This window comes from Calidris pugnax, unplaced genomic scaffold (genome assembly GCF_001431845.1).
Source record: "Calidris pugnax isolate Ruff unplaced genomic scaffold, ASM143184v1 scaffold20, whole genome shotgun sequence".
Lineage (NCBI taxonomy): Eukaryota > Metazoa > Chordata > Aves > Charadriiformes > Scolopacidae > Calidris > Calidris pugnax.
Genome location: NW_015094510.1, coordinates 20,539,630 through 20,558,018, shown reverse-complemented (window position 1 = coordinate 20,558,018; position 18,389 = coordinate 20,539,630). Strand labels below are relative to the sequence as shown.

The 18,389-nt window shown below is 36.0% G+C and overlaps 1 protein-coding gene across 9 annotated transcripts in view; it reads left to right on the top strand.

Annotated features, from left to right (window-relative positions):
• Window positions 1–18,389, top strand: part of NBEA (neurobeachin) — a 506,029-nt gene that overhangs the window by 189,647 nt on the left and 297,993 nt on the right. For all 9 annotated transcript variants that reach the window (XM_014965903.1, XM_014965897.1, XM_014965904.1 and 6 more), the window contains one exon: window positions 6,506–6,944. In XM_014965903.1, the coding sequence (XP_014821389.1) occupies window positions 6,506–6,944 (439 nt within the window). The remainder of the gene's footprint in view (window positions 1–6,505; window positions 6,945–18,389) is intronic.

Below are 18,389 nucleotides of genomic sequence, written 5' to 3'. Positions count from 1 at the left end.
TTTTCATTTTCTTAAATTTATTTAATCTAAATCTTTTTTAGTTAATGCCTTGGAAATGCATTGATTTAGGACTGCTGCCACCCAGGTAATCAGACTGATGTACCTGTGTCTTACCTTTCAAGCACTGAGTGAAGGAAGCTTGGTTAGTAAGGAGAACTTACTACGTTGATTAAAGACATTGCCTAAACAAATCAAGAGTTATGTCTGTCATAAGTGGCCCTTTTCATACTCTTGTTTGGTGAAAGTAGAAGGAGCTGCCCTGTGTGCCTGATTGAGTCCAGGAGATTGCAGGGAAAGAAACAAATTATAAGACTTTTGAGGAGTTTCAGCAAATAGAAGCAATTTCCAGTGAGCAAAAAGAGAAGACGTGCATTGACAGGTGTCAGCTGTGAAAAAAGACTGATGATAACTGTCCTCTTCAATCACTTCCCAACCTTGATTCCCCCAAGCTAAGTTTCTCCTGCTCCATTCCTCTCCCATTTCAGAGACTCTCTGTTTCTCCTGGTCCAGAGCTACATCCTTTCTCCTCACAGATCCACTCTGGTTAAAAGGAAATTCACAACCCTCTGCCTTAAATCTCTTATTCTCAAGATCTTAGCCCGTCCAATTGTCAACCCACCCCAGAATCTTTCATGTCTGACCTTTCCCAGTTCCCCCAGTTTTCAACTGTGTTCCTCCTGCCCTCAGCCATTTGTATCTGAGCCCCGGGATATCCCTGCTTATAGTTTTCATTCTTTCCAACTGGATGTTGTGGTGGCATGTGCTCATGTACACAATTACTGGTGCTCTGTGAGACACACAACTGAATCTATGCCATTGCATTGCTATCCTGGCAGAAACAAAGGGCCAGCTTTTGGTCTGGCAGGAATTTTAGAAACCTGGATAAATGGTCTGGCATTTTTCAAGGATTTTCCTAGGTGAAAGTCTGATAGTGCAAGAATGACAGATAGTAACCCAAAGCTGGGCTCTTTTCCTCACTTTTTTATAATTCAATTAACAAGGAAACTTGTATAAAATATATTTAGAACAGCAGATAAGTTCTATAAAATAAAATCAGTGTTGCTCAGATAGCCTTGCCTCAGAAATCACAGAACCCCATGAACTCCAGTAGTGGGGCAGGACCAGATTTGCCTATCAATGCATAGTTATTACGTGAAGAGTAATACCGGCCAGGCTGCCATAATGAGTACACGTTTTGTGGTTGGGCCATGACCACAAACACTATACAGGGAATTTGTACTCTGGTCTCTTTACAGTTTCCAAATAAAAATAGAAATGCCAGAGAAAAGGTCCCAAGGAGATACAGAGCAGTTTAGCGTCTTAACGTTTTGTTTAGGGTGACTTTTCTCACTGTTGAGCCTCAGCCTCTGAGGACATTTCTGTTGCAACTCCATTCTTGGTTACTCCTGTCAAGGTACTTCTAAATCAGCCCCTCATTACTCTTTGATTCTGTCCCCATACTTAGTTTCTCATCTCATTTTAATTGTGCTGCTTCTCATATATGAAAACTAGTAGATTGATGTTGCTAGGAAGAATTTTTTCTTTCTGATTAGTTGACTCTGCCACCTATGGAGGAAGCTATAGTATCACTGCTTGGTTGGACTGAAAGCATTTTCATCTTGTAGCGTCCCTGAAAGTTTGTAGAATACTACAAAGGGGTACATAAAAGGCAGCTAATAAAAGTTGTTATCAATGCCTTAAGATAGCTGTACAGAAAACAACTCATAAATTCTCCAGTGCACATTCAGACTGAAAGGTGGCAGCAACTCCTATATCAACATTGCCCCAAACCTTCTGTTGCCAAATGTTGCTATATTGTTTGCAGCAGAAACTTGACAATGATGTAGGATAGTATGAATTTCAAATAAATTTCTCGCCGTATTGTAAGCAGTTAAAAATAATAGTTTTCATACTTTTTTACTTTTGAAAATTTTCAGCCGATTTTTAAATGAAATTCAATTTTTAATGAAATGGAAAAGAAAATGGACAACAAGAATGCACACACAATTTTTCCATTTTGAAACTAAATAAATATTAAAAGCAGAATATTTTGTGTTGTCATTTTTTATAAAGGCAAAATTGTATGTGTTTAGCCTAGATATGAAAGGTTTCATTATTAAGTTAATAAACATGGCGGGGGGGTTGTATTTTTTTAGGCATATGGAAGCAGTGCAAGTGCTATTTAGGTAACTCAGTAGGTTAAAACAATTACAATACACTTCATAAATCACAAGCAAACAAGATATTTTAGGGAAGGAGCGTGACGGATGAGGTCACCAGATATACAATATGTCATTTAGTTAACTTAAGCCCATATTTTTCCCATAATGTAGTAGATGAACTCATTAGTTACAATGAAAAACAGTAAGAAGGAGGCATCTGGCTTCCAACTGCCTATTTCTGACGGGGTTAAGATCACTAGATCTAGTAATGTTTCTGCTTTGTCTACTGACATGGCCTTGTGCTGCAGAAAACTGATGAGGTTTGCTGAAAATTTACAGGCTTACTGTCACAACGTTGTAACATAGACAGATGCAATCAGTTATATTTTGCTTCTGTTCGTGTTTATCATTTTGTTAAGTTGCTTTGAGTATTTAGTATTTTTATAAAAGCGTACGCGTTACCAGTTTAAGATTTTTCTAAATAATTTTATGAAGCGGCATTCTTTATTCCTGAATTCTGAAGGCAACAGAAGTGCTATGACACAGTATAATAAACAGAATGAGACTTACGGATTTATGGTTGTTGTAAATAAAATTGGTTGGGTTTTGTGACTCAGGAGTTTATAATTTGCCTAAAATAGAACTAATAATAATGCTGATCTAATAGGTCTTATAATACATCTTTTCAGACATATTTATCTGAACTCCAAAAATACTAATTTTCTAGTATTTGTAATCGAGAGGTAGTTTTTAAGCAATTTTATTTGTTCTGAGTTTAATTTCCTTTTATTTGCAAAAAGTAAATTGGACCTTTTAAATTCATTTAGCTTGCTTGATGTTTTAAAAAGGAGATTTAATGCATTGTATTTAGATAGTTTTTAGAGATTGTTATTCAAAGTGATAAACTTAATTGACTTAGTGCAGCATATTCATATTGGGTAAAGATACAGGCCTGGTTTCTGTGGATATCAAGTATCCATACACTTGTCTGCATATAGAATAACTACTCATATTTTTTTCCTAAATAATTTTAATTAGTGTTATGTATTGTACAGTATGTCATATTTAAATTCTATATCCACAAATTTAATTTTCCTTCCATTTTTAACTTCAAATGGTGCAATCCTCTAGGCATTTTATTGTCATTTGGGAACAAAAGATTACAAGGCAGCTGATGATTAATTAAGTACAGTCCTATTTATAGAGCCTTGAAATTAGTTCTGATTTTTTTGAATTTGCTACTCTAACTTGAATGGCTATTCCAGAACCTTAATTCCATAGTGATGACTGTCACTTCGCAATCTAAATGTATTCCTAGTGAGTTCGCACTCAGTTTTCCTCATGCCAACTTTTCCATTTAGCTTAAATCCTTTTTCTGCAGTTTGTGTCCTGAAAATGCACATATAATAGCTGTTGTATACCCTCTCAGTACTAATTCGGCCTGTCTATATCAGCCAAACTCTTTTTTTTTTTCTGTAACAGTCAGTCACTGTGGGTCTCTGTAGTGGCACTTCTATTTTCCTCAAATATAACAGTGTACACAGTATTCCATAAAGAACCCTACCCATTCTCTAATGCCATTAATACTTGACTTTTGCAGAAGCTTTTTCTTCAGAAAAGTTTGGAATCGTAGTTGCCTTTTCGGTAATAGTGTTGTAACTGAATAATTACCCAGTGACTGATGTATCCAGGTCCTTCCCTTCAGTTGTTTCCAGCTGATGAATGCCATTTATAATGGGAATCTCTATGTTAGTCACCAGATGCATAACTTTTCACTATTAAATGTAATTTGCAGTTCTGTCATAATTCCTTCTTATAATCATTCTTCTATGCATCAGTTGTACCTTGTAACTTTATCATCAGCAAATTTCACCAGAAATTTTTTACTTTTTTATCTGAAATATTTATTAAAATTGTAAAAGAGGTAACTCCTATGGGAATTTTCCTCAGTCTGATGTTTTTCTTTTGAAACTATTTGATATCTCTTTCTTAGGCAGTTTACTTTCCCACTTTCTATTAGTTTCCAGGTTCTCCTGACTAAATTACTAAATTTGTTGTGACAATCCCAGCTTTACTGAATTTTACTACGTTGGCCCTTATTTTCTTAGAGCAATAAATATTTTAAAAGCTCTTTTGGCAAAGCCATTTTGTAATCGCTCTCGTTGCATTCCATTGCTATTCTTTACTCCAAAATAAATCCTGAAATCTCTCATTTGTAGTTGTCTAAGCTGAAGGCTTGTTGTTGTCCAGATCATTTTTCCCCCTTTCTTATATAGAAAAACTGTGTTGGTATTCTCTCGTCATGTGTTGCTATCTCCACTTACCTCTTTGGTGAAAGTACTTGCTACTAGACCAGTCATTTTAGAGACTGTTTCTTTCAAAATTGGCTTGGGGTCAGTTCATTCCCATGATTTTAATACATTAAAAGCTCTCTTCCAGTTTAGTTAGGGTATTTGAATTTCCACAGCCAGATTTTCATTAACTTTGCTGTCTTTAGTTTTGTGTTCAAATGAAAATTGAGGTTAAGTGCACTCTAACTTCAACATGCAGTGGACCATCTTTTTTTTTTTCCAGTGTCTTCTTTTCATTTACATAACAAAGGAACCTTATGCTATTTTACTTACTATACGTTACAACAGCAACAATCTGCTTGACTGGCAGACCAGTCCTACTCTCCTCTTAAGTTGAGAAGTGTTGTTTTTGTGCAGATGAAGTTTAAAGAGACAAGAGAGCAGAAAATTCATTAGGATCATTCTGTGGATCAGATGTCCTTCTGTGCCAAACATAGGCAGTACTAAGTAGATACGGATTTTTTTACTTCCTGACCCAGCAGATGCTAAGTGTATTTTATGCAGTTCATAAATCCAGTTTCTGCTTCCTGCTTCACAAAGCAGGGCTCATATCTATTTGATAAGATGTGTTTAGGGCACTAAAGAGAAAGAGAAGAAGGAAGTGGCTTCAGCATTTGTGACTGTTAAAAGAAAACAGTACTCGTTATAATGAGTTATTCTGCTTTGTATTTATAAAAGTCTCTTCCATTCTATCTCTATCTGTTTGTTAATATTTGTTCAGGTGAAGAGTTTTACACTACTGTTAGTTCAAATGCATAAGTAACCTCATACAATTTTTTTTCCCTGCACATGCCCACACGCACACTTACATCCGTGTGGTAAATATGTATAGATGTTTTGTACCAGACTATATCAAGCAATTGGTAATAAGTTATGTGATTGTTATTAAAGTTATGTTGCTGAAGGACATTTTGTTTGGAACACGCAGAAGAGCAGCGCTTAGCATCTAAGTATGTTGTAAAATGTTTTCCATAATATCTAAACTGCTAAAAGTGTCAGGACAGCCAGCTAAATTTTATTTTGTCAGACAGGCCAGCTAAATTTTATAATCAGGACAATGTTTCAATGAAAATACGGTAGCTTGAAAATAAATTAAAATATCTGTTTTAGTGCAAGCTTTTTGTCATTAAAAATAGCCATAATGTGTTGCTCTAAAAAATGTAACCAAAAAGATGAATAAGGAAGTTATTCACAACTCTAGCTAACTTTCCACTAAGCATAGCAAATTATTCTTATTTAATGAAGTTGCTGTGTCTGTTACACTGAAGTAATTAATAGAGGTATGCTTTTCTCGGTCACAAGATGTTGTACAGTCCATTCCAATCTGGAAATGTTCCAAACTCAACAGATTTCACTTGCTGGTCTTTTGTTCTTAACTTTTGCCAGAAAAAACTACAGAATTTTACCTTTTGTGGGGAAAGGAGAGTTATCTAAAGAATGAACAATAACATTTCTTTTTCCATTTGTATTCGATATAATGATATGTGTGTAAAAATGTGTATAATACACATTTTTAACAAAAGATAAAGCAAACAAAAGTTCTCACAGTTTTCTTTTGAATGCAAGCTTAATGTTTTCTGACAGCAATAAAAGGACTAAATTTTATAGTAATCCTGAAGCATAAGTGATTGCATTTTTCTCTTCCAGTAGTCTCCCAGATCATACAGATATGCAGTTGATAGGTTATAATTTTTAATGTTGTTTTTGCTGGCAATATTGTGCTGTTTGATTACTATGTGAGTAGTGGGCTGTAATTTCTAAATGTCACTGAGCTTGCATAATTCAACTCTTCTTAGCCTTTATATTGGCCAAACAGCTGTTGAAAGCAAAATGTTTTGAATTTAGAATGAGATTTTAAGGTGTAAACTACTAAGATTTGTGGGCTTTCTAACACTTACATTCCTATTTTGTAAAAACTCATGAAAAAACTTTTAGGAGAAGAAAAATTAAACTAAGTTATAAATATTGTTCATAATCTCTATTTCACTGCAGAGACACCAACTGTATTTCCAGAAAGTATCAAAGATAAAGAAACACCAACACCAGTTGAAGACATTCAGCTGGAAAGCTCTATTCCTCATACAGACTCTGGAATTGGAGATGAACAGATGCCCAATATTTTGAATGGGACAGACTTGGAGACCAGCACAGGCCCTGATGCTATGAGCGAGCTGTTGTCTACTTTGTCTTCGGAAGTGAAGAAATCTCAGGAGAGCTTAACAGAAAGCCCCAGTGAAATCTTGAAACCCGCATCATCGATATCCAGTATAAGCCAAAGTAAAGGCATCAATGTCAAGGAAATACTGAAAAGTCTTGTGGCAGCCCCTGTTGAAATTGCAGAATGTGGTCCGGATCCGATCCCTTACCCAGATCCTGCGCTGAAGAGAGAAGCTCACGCTATTCTTCCCATGCAGTTTCACTCATTTGACAGGTATATGGCTGGATTCATTATTTTATATTGAAGTTACTCAGAAATTTGAAGGTTGTTGGGTTTTTTTTTTTTTAACATGGTTATTCTTCTATTGGTTTGTATTAGACTATATTAAAAAATAGCTGCATTAATTCTCCTTTTCTTTGTTACCAAAACAGACTGCGTAGTATAGACAAAAGTAATTCACCTTGTTTTTCTCTGTCAGCAGTGAATAAAACTCTACGAGGTACTTGGAAAACAAGCCTGTTGTAAAGAAATATTTTTTGCAATAAAATCTTTTTTCCTTTAAAACAGCATTTTAGTGAGGAGAAGGAGGAGGGGTAATATCTGCTGATATAGAACAGACTGACTGCAGAAATTCAGTCAAATATTCTTTCAAAGGCTTAAATTTTAATTGGATCCATCATTGCACTGTTTTCTGGTACTGAAATGCTTTGACCATAGCAAATTGTTTGCACGGTCATGGTGGAAACCAGTTTCCTTTTAGATCCTTAAAAAGCAAATATGCTCTAAAGTTAGTGTTTAAAAATAAACTGCTGAACATTTCCAAAAAGAGTCCTTTGTTTCCTTTCTTAGGCTGTAGCTTCCAAGCTTCTAATGCACTTGTTTTTAACTGCCTGGTCCATCTAAGTTATCCTGAACATAGAAGTTGTGATAAGATGTTCAGTTGGCAACATCATTCCAGAAGAAGGGTAACCTGTTCCATTGTGGGCTCAGTCTTAACCTGTGCAATGAGCTAACTCCTTTGACTGTTGATGTGGTTACATTTTCCAGGATAAGACCCCTGCAGTTTCTTCATAAAAATGTTTTTAAAAAGTAAAAAATGGAATCAAGACTTAAAGATATGGTAAATTATGTCTCAATTTTAAGTGAAGTTGTAGAAATATGTTAGTTTATCATGCAGGTAGAAGAATTAAAATTCTGGAGGAAATTAAAAATAAAACAAGAAAATGGCAATGTTGTGATTTATGAGAAAAACCCATATGCATTTCCACAAAACCTGCAAGAATGTCACAAGTGTCTTCATTAAAGTCTTAAGAAAAACAATATGTCATCAATGTTTTCAGCAATATATATATAGTACAATGCAAGAAGATAAGTGAGAATTTTAGCATGAAAGTGAAGAAGCTTTTCTTTCAGTAGGAGTTCCATAGAAAAGCTGGTGCCTTTTTGTCTGTGTGTATATATATTAGCACTGAGGCTACCTTTCTGAAATAATTCAATAAACAATCAGCATCTGTTGTGACAAAGACGATTGGATCGAGCTAAGAAAAGTGAATTGTGCTTTAGAAGCAGTGAATATATCCCTTTCTAATAATACTTTAGGTCTTAAGGCCATTTCAGAGAAAAGATCATTTAGCAACTTGTTTCATAAAGAGGATATTTCTTTGTTCACCAATCTGCATGCTTTGATTTTAGAGTGATTTCAGTGTGAAGTGAAAAATATTTTTTTTTCCTATAGGGTTAGGAATTTTTGCTTAATCCTCTGTGAGGAACCATCAAATGCCAGAAAGCTTTCCTGTACATTAAGCAGTACAGAAATTTGTGCTGCGTGGAGAATTAATAGTACCTAAATGTAGCCATCAAAAGGTTACTTTAGTTGAACCTGTTCAGCTAAATTTCTACCTTGGTCAATTTTGAAAAATACTTCATTCAGAGGAAATTATTAATTTCCAAAATGCTAGACATGTAAATTAAAATGGAACGTCACCTCATGATGTTAGAGGGAACTTAACATCAAGATGATTGAAGAGATGAGTTTTATTCTGCATTTCTATATTACAGCTTTATAAGAGAGCATTAAAAAATCCTAACGAGCTGCAATAGTTTGGCCTAACCTGTATTTAGTGTGAGCACCTTCATTAGACTTCTTGCAGCAATGTGACTGCATGTACATTTTGAACATCATTAGAAGTAGTTGCTAATACAGAATTATGGAATTTGAGAGGTGCTTCATGTCTAGAGCTTACAGATTTTGATGGGCATTTCACATTTAATCAGTTTCCTTAGGAGGCTAGAGGGTTTCGTGGTTTGTCTTTTCCCTACCCTGTTACCTGCTGACCAAGTTGCGATTCCATGATTTACTGTATAAAGCATACAGCTACCTTTGTAGCTTGGTAACATATGTTATACCATGTCAGCCCTTGGCTTTGTTTACTTCTTCAGCAAAAAAAAAAAAGTGGTAATGGTTGAAGTTAAGGTAAAAGATGACACACTTATATCAATTTTGTTTGCATATTTTGTTTTCTTCAATACATCACCCTGATACCTGATTCTGGTAACTGAGGTAGGTCATGCTTTTTAATACAACCAAAAATGGCAGGTTCGGGCAGGTACCAGCAGCCCAGGAAGTGTTAAATTCTTACCTACAACTAAATGAGTGTTATTGAACTGTGGGCATCTCACTAAACCAGGACCTCAGCTGGCTGGTTGCACCTCATGGATGCAATATTGAATGATGACCACTGTTCAAGCAAATACTTCTCTGCACACTTTGCTTGGGTTTACAAAGTGCTTACTGTGGCAATCTTTGGACACCAAGGATGGGTGGCGTTGTCGCTCTTCTTTTTCAAATCACAAAGGAGAAGCAGATTGAGATCTTGACCCTGTAACTTTTCAGGGGGGATAAAAAAAGGTCAGGGGGAAAAAGCGAATGGCATATTGAAATGACATTCAAATTAATTAAAATGTTGAGAAAGCAGCATGAATTTTAGCTTGTTGTGGTTTATGTACATTTTGTGTTACCTATAGTATCCCAATCATTATTGAAAAATTAAAAAAAAAATTACAACACAATTCTTTTTCCATGCTTGCTCATGTAAATATAATTGTGTTTACTGATCTAAACTAACGATTAAATAATATACACTGCATATTTTTTTAAAGTTAATACTATGCTGGTGGACCACATTTCTGTAGGATCTTCTGTTGCTGTAGGTTATGCAGCTTTCGGTAATTCACTGAGCAATAAGGCTATTGGTTGTGTTTATTCTCTCTAGTCAGAATCATGAGCAATGAAGTGTATTTTATCAGGTTTAATTCTTTCAGTTTTTATAAAACACATGAAGTGATTCCACATTTATAAGCAAATTGAGGTTAGAGAAACATACTTTTCACTTTAACCAAAAGATATTCTTAGTCCTTGTGAGGCTAGACTTCTTTTATTTTTGCATTTGGATGGCTGAGTGCCTTGTAAAAGAAAAGTTGAGATAATAAGTTATAAGTAGAAAAATAACTATCTTTGTTGTTTTAAAGATATTTCTTTAACTGTAATCACTGATCTCACATGCAGGTAAATGCCATATAATGCAAACTCTTGTAAATGGAATTGAAGTTAAGAGTTCTGTTTTATCAATTAATATGCCGTGTTTTGCTCAGCATGTTCTTTTAATTGTGCAATGCTAATATGTTCATAAGAGTCATTGTGTAATAGGCTTCAGCGTATTCTTCCATAGAATTTGTGCAGTTATAAATGAAATATAAAAGCAGAAAGTGTGTCCGACATGTTTTATCAAACAGGACTTGTGTGTAGTTAATGTATGCAGCAGTTCAAGTACTATCGAATGTAAATGATGAGGTGATATTGATGAAAGGAGGGGATTGAGGTCTCGGGGGGCGCTGATGACGGATTGAACAGAAGCGGCCTTGCGCCGCACGTAACTCAAGTCTGTCGTCTTCACCGCTCAAAGCCGTAATGGGAGGTGGCAGTCTGAAATGAGTTGCCACGGCAAAGAGTATTATTTTTGAAATGCTTTCACACAAATCACTAGGCCCTGCATACAACTTAGTTTCATGCTTTAATGTCATCAGGAGGCACAAATTGGTGTGTCTAATTGTTTGCCACCTGCCAGCAAAATGAGCTGCCAGCCAGCCAGACGGGTTTGATTGTCTGTCAGCTCTTCAATAGATTGAGAGTGACAACATCAAAAATTTCACTTCAAACTCTGAAGCTTTGAGCAGCTTTTCAGAGACCTCTTCCCCACAAGTGCTTCTGGACAACTGCATTTTTCAATTAGTTTTCAATATATCGCTGCCTTCTGCCTCATCTGTCTTAAGGTAGCTGTAATTACATTATGAGCTGTATAAACAGATTTCTGGGACACTGGAGCCTGGATCCTCAAAGTTATGACATGTCTTTTAACGTCAGACTGAATTCCTTGAAAATGGCATCCAGGATGACATTTTTAGAAGGAAACACAAAGGGTTATTTCACCTAGATTTGCAGCTAATGGAGCATAACTCACCAATAATTCCTTTTTGCCTTCTCATCTTTTGTCTGACAAAAATCAGTCCCTGTTATTGACTTTAAGGGTTTGGGGATTTCTTGTTTCTGTTTTTTTGTCAATTTGCATTTGTCCCACTAGACACAACCTAGACCATTAATGTTTGTGAATTTATTTCTGATTCTACTCAGTACTGCAGTCTGAAGCTTACATTTGTTCCACTCTATTTTTTTCTAGTGGAGAGTTTTTAGAGGGATGCTATTATTGAAATTGAGAGTGCTGTTGGTTTTGTGTCTCGTTTATTGTTTTTTCAAAGTGAGGTAATTTGCATATATTTTCTGTACTTCACAGAATATTTCAATAGGAAGCATGTTTGCATAAATAGAAAATATTTGGTTCCTGGAAATGAGAAGATCAGTTATTTTTGTTGTTATTAAATACCTTATTCTTTCTAATTCATTATCACTCCATAAATTAGAATACTATGGGTTTGTATAGTTTAAATGCTCAATGAAGTCTTTGCAAGCATATTTGGAAGGACACACTTACGAAGTATTTTAGTCTTAGTTTTTATTTTTCCCACACACACGGAAGATCCTTGGGGCCACTTTAAAAGGTATTTAAATTCTAGAAAAGGTGGACATGTTGTGAAATCCAGTCAGGGCTGATACAAGTCCTGCATGTTAGTACAGAAAAAGAAGGTCTTCAAAAAGTATGTTTATATAAAAAGCTATGTTTTCTGTATGTAGGCTGTATTTAGAAGGATTGCTCAGAATCTTTGTGTTTTACTAGAATAATTTTTTCTTTTTTTTTTTTTTTTTTTTTTTTTTTACTGATAGAATGGGAAAAAGAAAAGAACTGCCAGAGAAGGTACACTGGAAGTTCAAATACAGAAGCTCATTATTTATCTGTTGTATTATTGCCCACCTTTGCAAGATCATTGATAGGCACTGGTCTGCGCAGTCATTTAAATAAAACAGCTAAATTAGGAGATTACATTCCTGTTGTAGTCGTTAGATTCTCCAAAAGATGATTGCTGAAAAATAGATTGGATTTCCCTGAAAACTTAATAAAAATGAATTATGAATAAATATGTTTTTGTGTTCTCCTAACAGAAAAGATTACTTTATAAAGTTAATAATGAAAAAAATTGGAGAAAAGAGCACCTTTTCCGAGAATCAAGAAGGGATGGTTACAGGTGCTGTCAGTACTTATTCATTGTGTTCTCTATTACTTTCTGTATCACAGTACTTTGTGAACATGTGAATGAAAAAACTATTCAGTAATATGGGAACTAAGTGACTCATCTGGGGTTGCTCTTTGCTCTCAATAATTTTCCTGATCTTTGTGTGGGAGAGATTGTGGTCCAAAGGAAAGACTTAGGAGCTCCTCTCTCTAGAATCTTTTCTAAGGCAGCAGTTAAAATACACTCCACAGAATGGGAGATCCACACACACATACCTCACATGGTCTCTTTCTGTTGCACAGAAAAAAAGAGTTGAAGTTGTGTTGTTTTCCTAGATAGTGTCTTAGCCACTCATTTACTAAATGAAATGAAGTAGAAGGTGAAAGCGTACCTCCATCATTTAGAACAGTTTCAGCCCTGATTTATTAATAGGTTCAAGTCAACCAAAATTGGGTATGTAAACCCTCTTTTTTTTTTTTCATCAAGCTGTAATCATATTCCTCTTGTCTGTCATTTAGCAATATGCACACAGGTAACTCTCAAAAATGGTCTTAGAATAATTTTGGCTGGAAAAGACAATTAAGATCATCTATTCCAACTGTTAACCTAGCACTGCCAAGGTATCACTAAACCGTGTCCCTCAGCACTGTATCTGCTCAGCTTTTAAATATCTCCAGGGATGGTGACTCAACCACTTCCCTGAGCAGCCTGTTCTAATGCTTGACAACCCTTTCAGTGAAGAAATTTTTCCTAATATTCATCCTAAACCTCCCCTGTTGCAATTTGAGGCCATGTCCTCTTGTCCTGTTGCTTGTTACTTGAGAAAAGAGACCGACCCCCACCTCCCTACAACCTCCTTTCAAGTAGTTTTAAGAGAGTGATAAGGTCTCCCCTCGTCCTCCTTTTGTCCAGGCTAAACAAGTCCAGTTCCCTCAGCAGCTCCTCATAAGACTTGTGCTCAAGAGCCGACCCCCACCTCCCTACAACCTCCTTTCAAGTAGTTTTAAGAGAGTGATAAGGTCTCCCCTCGTCCTCCTTTTGTCCAGGCTAAACAAGTCCAGTTCCCTCAGCAGCTCCTCATAAGACTTGTGCTCAAGAGCCCTCACCAGCTTTGTTGCCCTTCTTTGGACACGCTCCAGCACCTCAATGTCTTTCTTGTAGTGAGGCGCCCAAAACTGAACACAAAATTTGAGGTGGGGCCTCACCAGTGCCGTGTAAAGGGGGACGATCATTTCCCTAGTTCTGCTGGCCACACTATTTCCGATACATGCCAGGATGCTGTTGTCCTTCTTGGCCACCTGGGCACACTGTTGACTCATACTCAGCTGGCTGTTGACCAACATCCCCAGGTCCTTATCTGCCAGGTGGCTTTCCAGCCACTCTTCCCCAAGCTTGTAGCGCTGCATGGGGTTGTTATGATCCATGTGCAGGACCTAATACTTGGCCTTGTTGAGCCTCATACCACTGGCCTTGGCCTATCCATCCAGTCTGTCCAGATCCCTCTGCAGGCCCTTCCTACCCTCAAGTAGATCAATAGCTATTCAGTGCATGGAACCATAGCTATATCTCAACTGAAGCTTTATGTATGTTCTAACAGCAGAAACCGGCATCTCTCTAGTCCTTAATATGATTCAGTGGATATACAGCTGAAGATTATGCTGGATTTTTGTCTAACATTTTTTGCTCCAATACCTGCTGAAGCAGGATTGCCCAGAGCTAGAGCATGTTACTCAGGACTGCATCCAGGCGGGTTTTGAAAATCTCCAAAGAAGGGGACTCCACAGCCTCCCTGGGCACCCGGTTCCAAGGTTCCGTCACCCTCACCGTGAAGAAGTTTCTCCTCATATTTGAGTGGATTTGGATGTATGTTCTAACAGCAGAAACCGGCATCTCTCTAGTCCTTATCTGCCAGGTGGCTTTCCAGCCACTCTTCCCCAAGCTTGTAGCGCTGCATGGGGTTGTTATGATCCATGTGCAGGACCTAATACTTGGCCTTGTTGAGCCTCATACCACTGGCCTTGGCCTATCCATCCAGTCTGTCCAGATCCCTCTGCAGGCCCTTCCTACCCTCAAGTAGATCAATAGCTATTCAGTGCATGGAACCATAGCTATATCTCAACTGAAGCTTTATGTATGTTCTAACAGCAGAAACCGGCATCTCTCTAGTCCTTAATATGATTCAGTGGATATACAGCTGAAGATTATGCTGGATTTTTGTCTAACATTTTTTGCTCCAATAGGCCACTGAAAAATCACTATTACAGCTGCTTTGCTTTTTACAGGACTGGGAAAAGTTGGCTCTTGCTTTTTTGGATTTTTATTTGCATCATAGATGCAGGATTATGTTCATCGTTCACCCCCAGTCTATACCCTTATACTGATTGTTTCTTGTATGTTTTTTTCTTTATTCAGTGGTGTTTCTGGCTTTTAATACATACATTTTCACTTATACGGTATGCACATTTTTCAAACTCATTAAATTTCCAGTATTTCCAATTTCTCTCTTCAGCCAAGACCATTCATCTTTTCATGATAGCTAGCTTTTTAATCTCTTACAGTTTTACCTTGTTTCTTGTCAATATTTTTGATCACTTCAGATGCTTCAGCTAATTTATCCTGAATACAAAGGAGATACTAGTGACTGGGAATTTTTTGGGGAGTAAGCGCTCACTTTCCTGCTTTATCTGAGAGTGAAGATCAATGATCTTCATGTCCTTGTCCTAAAATCATACCTGAGATGATTTGCTTTCTTCTATTTAGAAACAAACAGTTTATGTTTAGGAGATTAGGATCATTTTATGTACTTTAAGATTTGGATATTTTGATGAAATTATGGATCAAATGGTTGAAATAATTCATAACTGGACATTCAGAACAATGGTTTCATTTGCATGATTCTCAAAGATTATATACTTCTGTGAGCCTTCCATATCCTTTCGTTATACCTCACTTTTTTTTAATCCAGATTTTCTTCTCCATGGCTGTTGATTCTGAGTTAATGTCTTTCCTCCTTGATTTCAGATATATCTTGTTTAATGCAGTCAGGCTGATAGAAGGTTATCTAAAGTAGGATTCATAATGTGTTGTTAATACACACTAACAATAATTTGCTACAGACTCAAATCACAATCTGGGGCTGAAATCAGAAAGAACATTGAGTAATCATCAATATACATATTTGATAAAGTACTGGATGTGTACATAGGTATGGAGAATATGAATAACTTTCAGAAATGAAATGCTAAAATTATTTTTCAGAGATTAATTTAATCTAACTATAGGACAAAGTGATATGTAATATAGCAAACATTTTGTCCCCCATTTTCTACTGTGATTTTCTGAAAAATCTGGCAGAAATTGCTTTTTGACACAGAATACTTCTGTAAAAAATTTGCCTGAAGTCTCTACTGCTTTTTGAAAGCACTTCATGAAAATCCTCATGCTTTCTGCTGCTGGGGAGGAGGAAGGGAGAAGCAAGAATATTAATTCAGCCTTAAGAGGTTTCTCATATCCCAGAAGAGTGTGAAGTGATTCTAATTTAATTGCTGCTGCTCAGATAGGTAACACAAGACATGCAGTACTGGAGGCTTATCTCTGACCTCTTGATTGATCAGAGTGATTAGGCTGGAAGGCCTTTATATTTTAAAATGGAGAAAGAAGTACAGAATGTGGATCAGACCAAAAGAAAGAAAATATAGTGCTGTATAACCTGACTTGTGTGTCACCAGCACTGGATAGGTAAATTTTTAGGGAGTTAATTTGGGAAAGTATTTTTTTTTTTAATTTCCATTTTCTCTTTTTGCAGTTCAACACATTGATGGTATTATTTTCTATCTAAGTATTTCATGTGAATTACTAAAACCCAGAATAGTCCTGTAGCCATTTATGGAGGTTATTTAATGAACCAGCAATACATGAGTGGTGTGGAGGTTCAACCAACAACACTAATCTTAAACATGATATGAATTACCATGACTTTAGGCTTAGATTTACTATTTGAAAAGGACACTAATTGAGCAACAAAATAGTGATTAGTAGTCACAATTCTTTTCAGAATTGTAAACTACCTGAGGAACAGAGAAATAAAATCAGCTGTTGCAGCCAATTACTACTAAGTTTTTGTTGGCCATATCATTGAGGATTATTTGAGAGCATTGTGATGTGATTCAGAAAAATGTGGACCACTTTGGAACATTTTGAAAGTCTGAAATACTTTGTATAAAACAAGGACTAAATTGAAATGGCAGCAGTGTAGATCACCTTTTTTTCTAGTCTATAAATTTTCTTCCTTCATGTAAGAAGAAATTTCTTCAAGAAAGAAATGTCTGAATGTGCTGTTGGAGTGGTTTGACAGGCTAAAAGAAGGGGTTTTTTTACTTGAGAGAGGTCCATCATCCTCTTTCACCTTTCTTGTTCTGCTGTTCCTCTGATTGTTTTGCACATTTTTGACCACTCTATTGTGTTGTTCATATACTTTTTTAGTCTCCTTCATCTGGATGTCATTTTGTATTCACTCACTGTATTTTGTTTTATCAGTAGGAATGAGACATTTTGACAAGGTCACCATGTATGACACGTCAGAAAGCTGCATTTTCTTTCAGTCTGGGATGATAATGTCTCACTGATTTTGCCTGTTCTTATGGTAGAGATGTTTCTCTTGATGTTTCTTGATAATTTGTAATTTAATAACATCTGACCTGTTTTAATGTCCTGATGCAGACCTACAAAAGAATGTCAGTCATACATAGAGCATTAGCGTTGGTGAGATCTGGACAGGATTGTCCTTTCTTCCTGTGGGAGCTGATTTTCAGTCTTAAACTAAAATCTTAAGAAAAGAATCTTTGCCTTTATAGGAGGCCAGAACATAATGTCTGAGGAGTGAAGTTGACACATGAGGTCTTTACTAATTTTTACTAAATCCTAATTTCTTCCTGTTTTTCTATGACACTACAAGGACTCTACTCTTGAGTACTTAATCAGTATTCCTGAACACCCAGGACTCAAATATTTGTTATTAATTAATAACAAATTAAATTAGTATTAAGTTAAGAAGTATTAATTGAGCTAGAGATCTTTGTGTGTGGATAGGAGCTAATTTAAGAAATTTCATGGTGTTACGGAGCAGGTTAATCTAACCCATGTGGACCCAGCTTTATTCACCTGTAGCTGCTACTATGTAAACACTTTGTATCACCAATGATTGTAAGAGATTATTAACTATAGACAAAAGCAATTATTTTAGGGTCACGTAACTTAATCAATAGCTATTGCATTGTGCAAACTCATCTTCTAATATAAATGGAAGGAGACAGAAAACCATCAGTATGCTTGGAATTACCTTTGTTATAACACATGCTTCAGGGCAGTGGTAAAACTTGTTCAGAATGCAGAGGCATCAACTGGCACTGTTACCTCTCTAAAAAGACTGGGGAAAATTGCTTATGGATCATTTTGTACACTGTCATGATATAAGAGATCACAATACGTAACACATATATAATTTCACAATGGCATCAGGGATGTGATTTGTATCATCAGTCTTAAAAATCTGTGGAAACAGATGATATATAAAAACTTACATTACGTAAAAAACTGTTCTGCATCTTTTGATCCATCATGTGCAATCGTATTTACATAGAAGTGTAACAAAATAAAGATCAAAGGAACTTCTAGAGCAAAATGTGGCCTTATTACCCTATCTAGTTGCATTTTCTTGATCTTTTATTTGGTCACAATGATTAATTTTAAAGAAAAGTGTATCTGCTTAACAAGAAAATGTGTGTATATATTTTTTAACATTTAAAAATATGATTTGTTTCAAGTTTGTTTTCCACTCAGGTTTTCTACTGAAATAGACTTTTTAGGAGCCGTTTTGTAATAGATAAATGGAAGTATTAAATGGAAAAATGTTAATATAGTTGTCTGCACTATGACAACTGTCCAGTGTTGAAAAAATATTAACTGAATGTCTCTGTAATCTATACTTTCCTCTTCCCTTTTAACACATACAGCAAGCTTTTTAGTTCTGAGATTTGA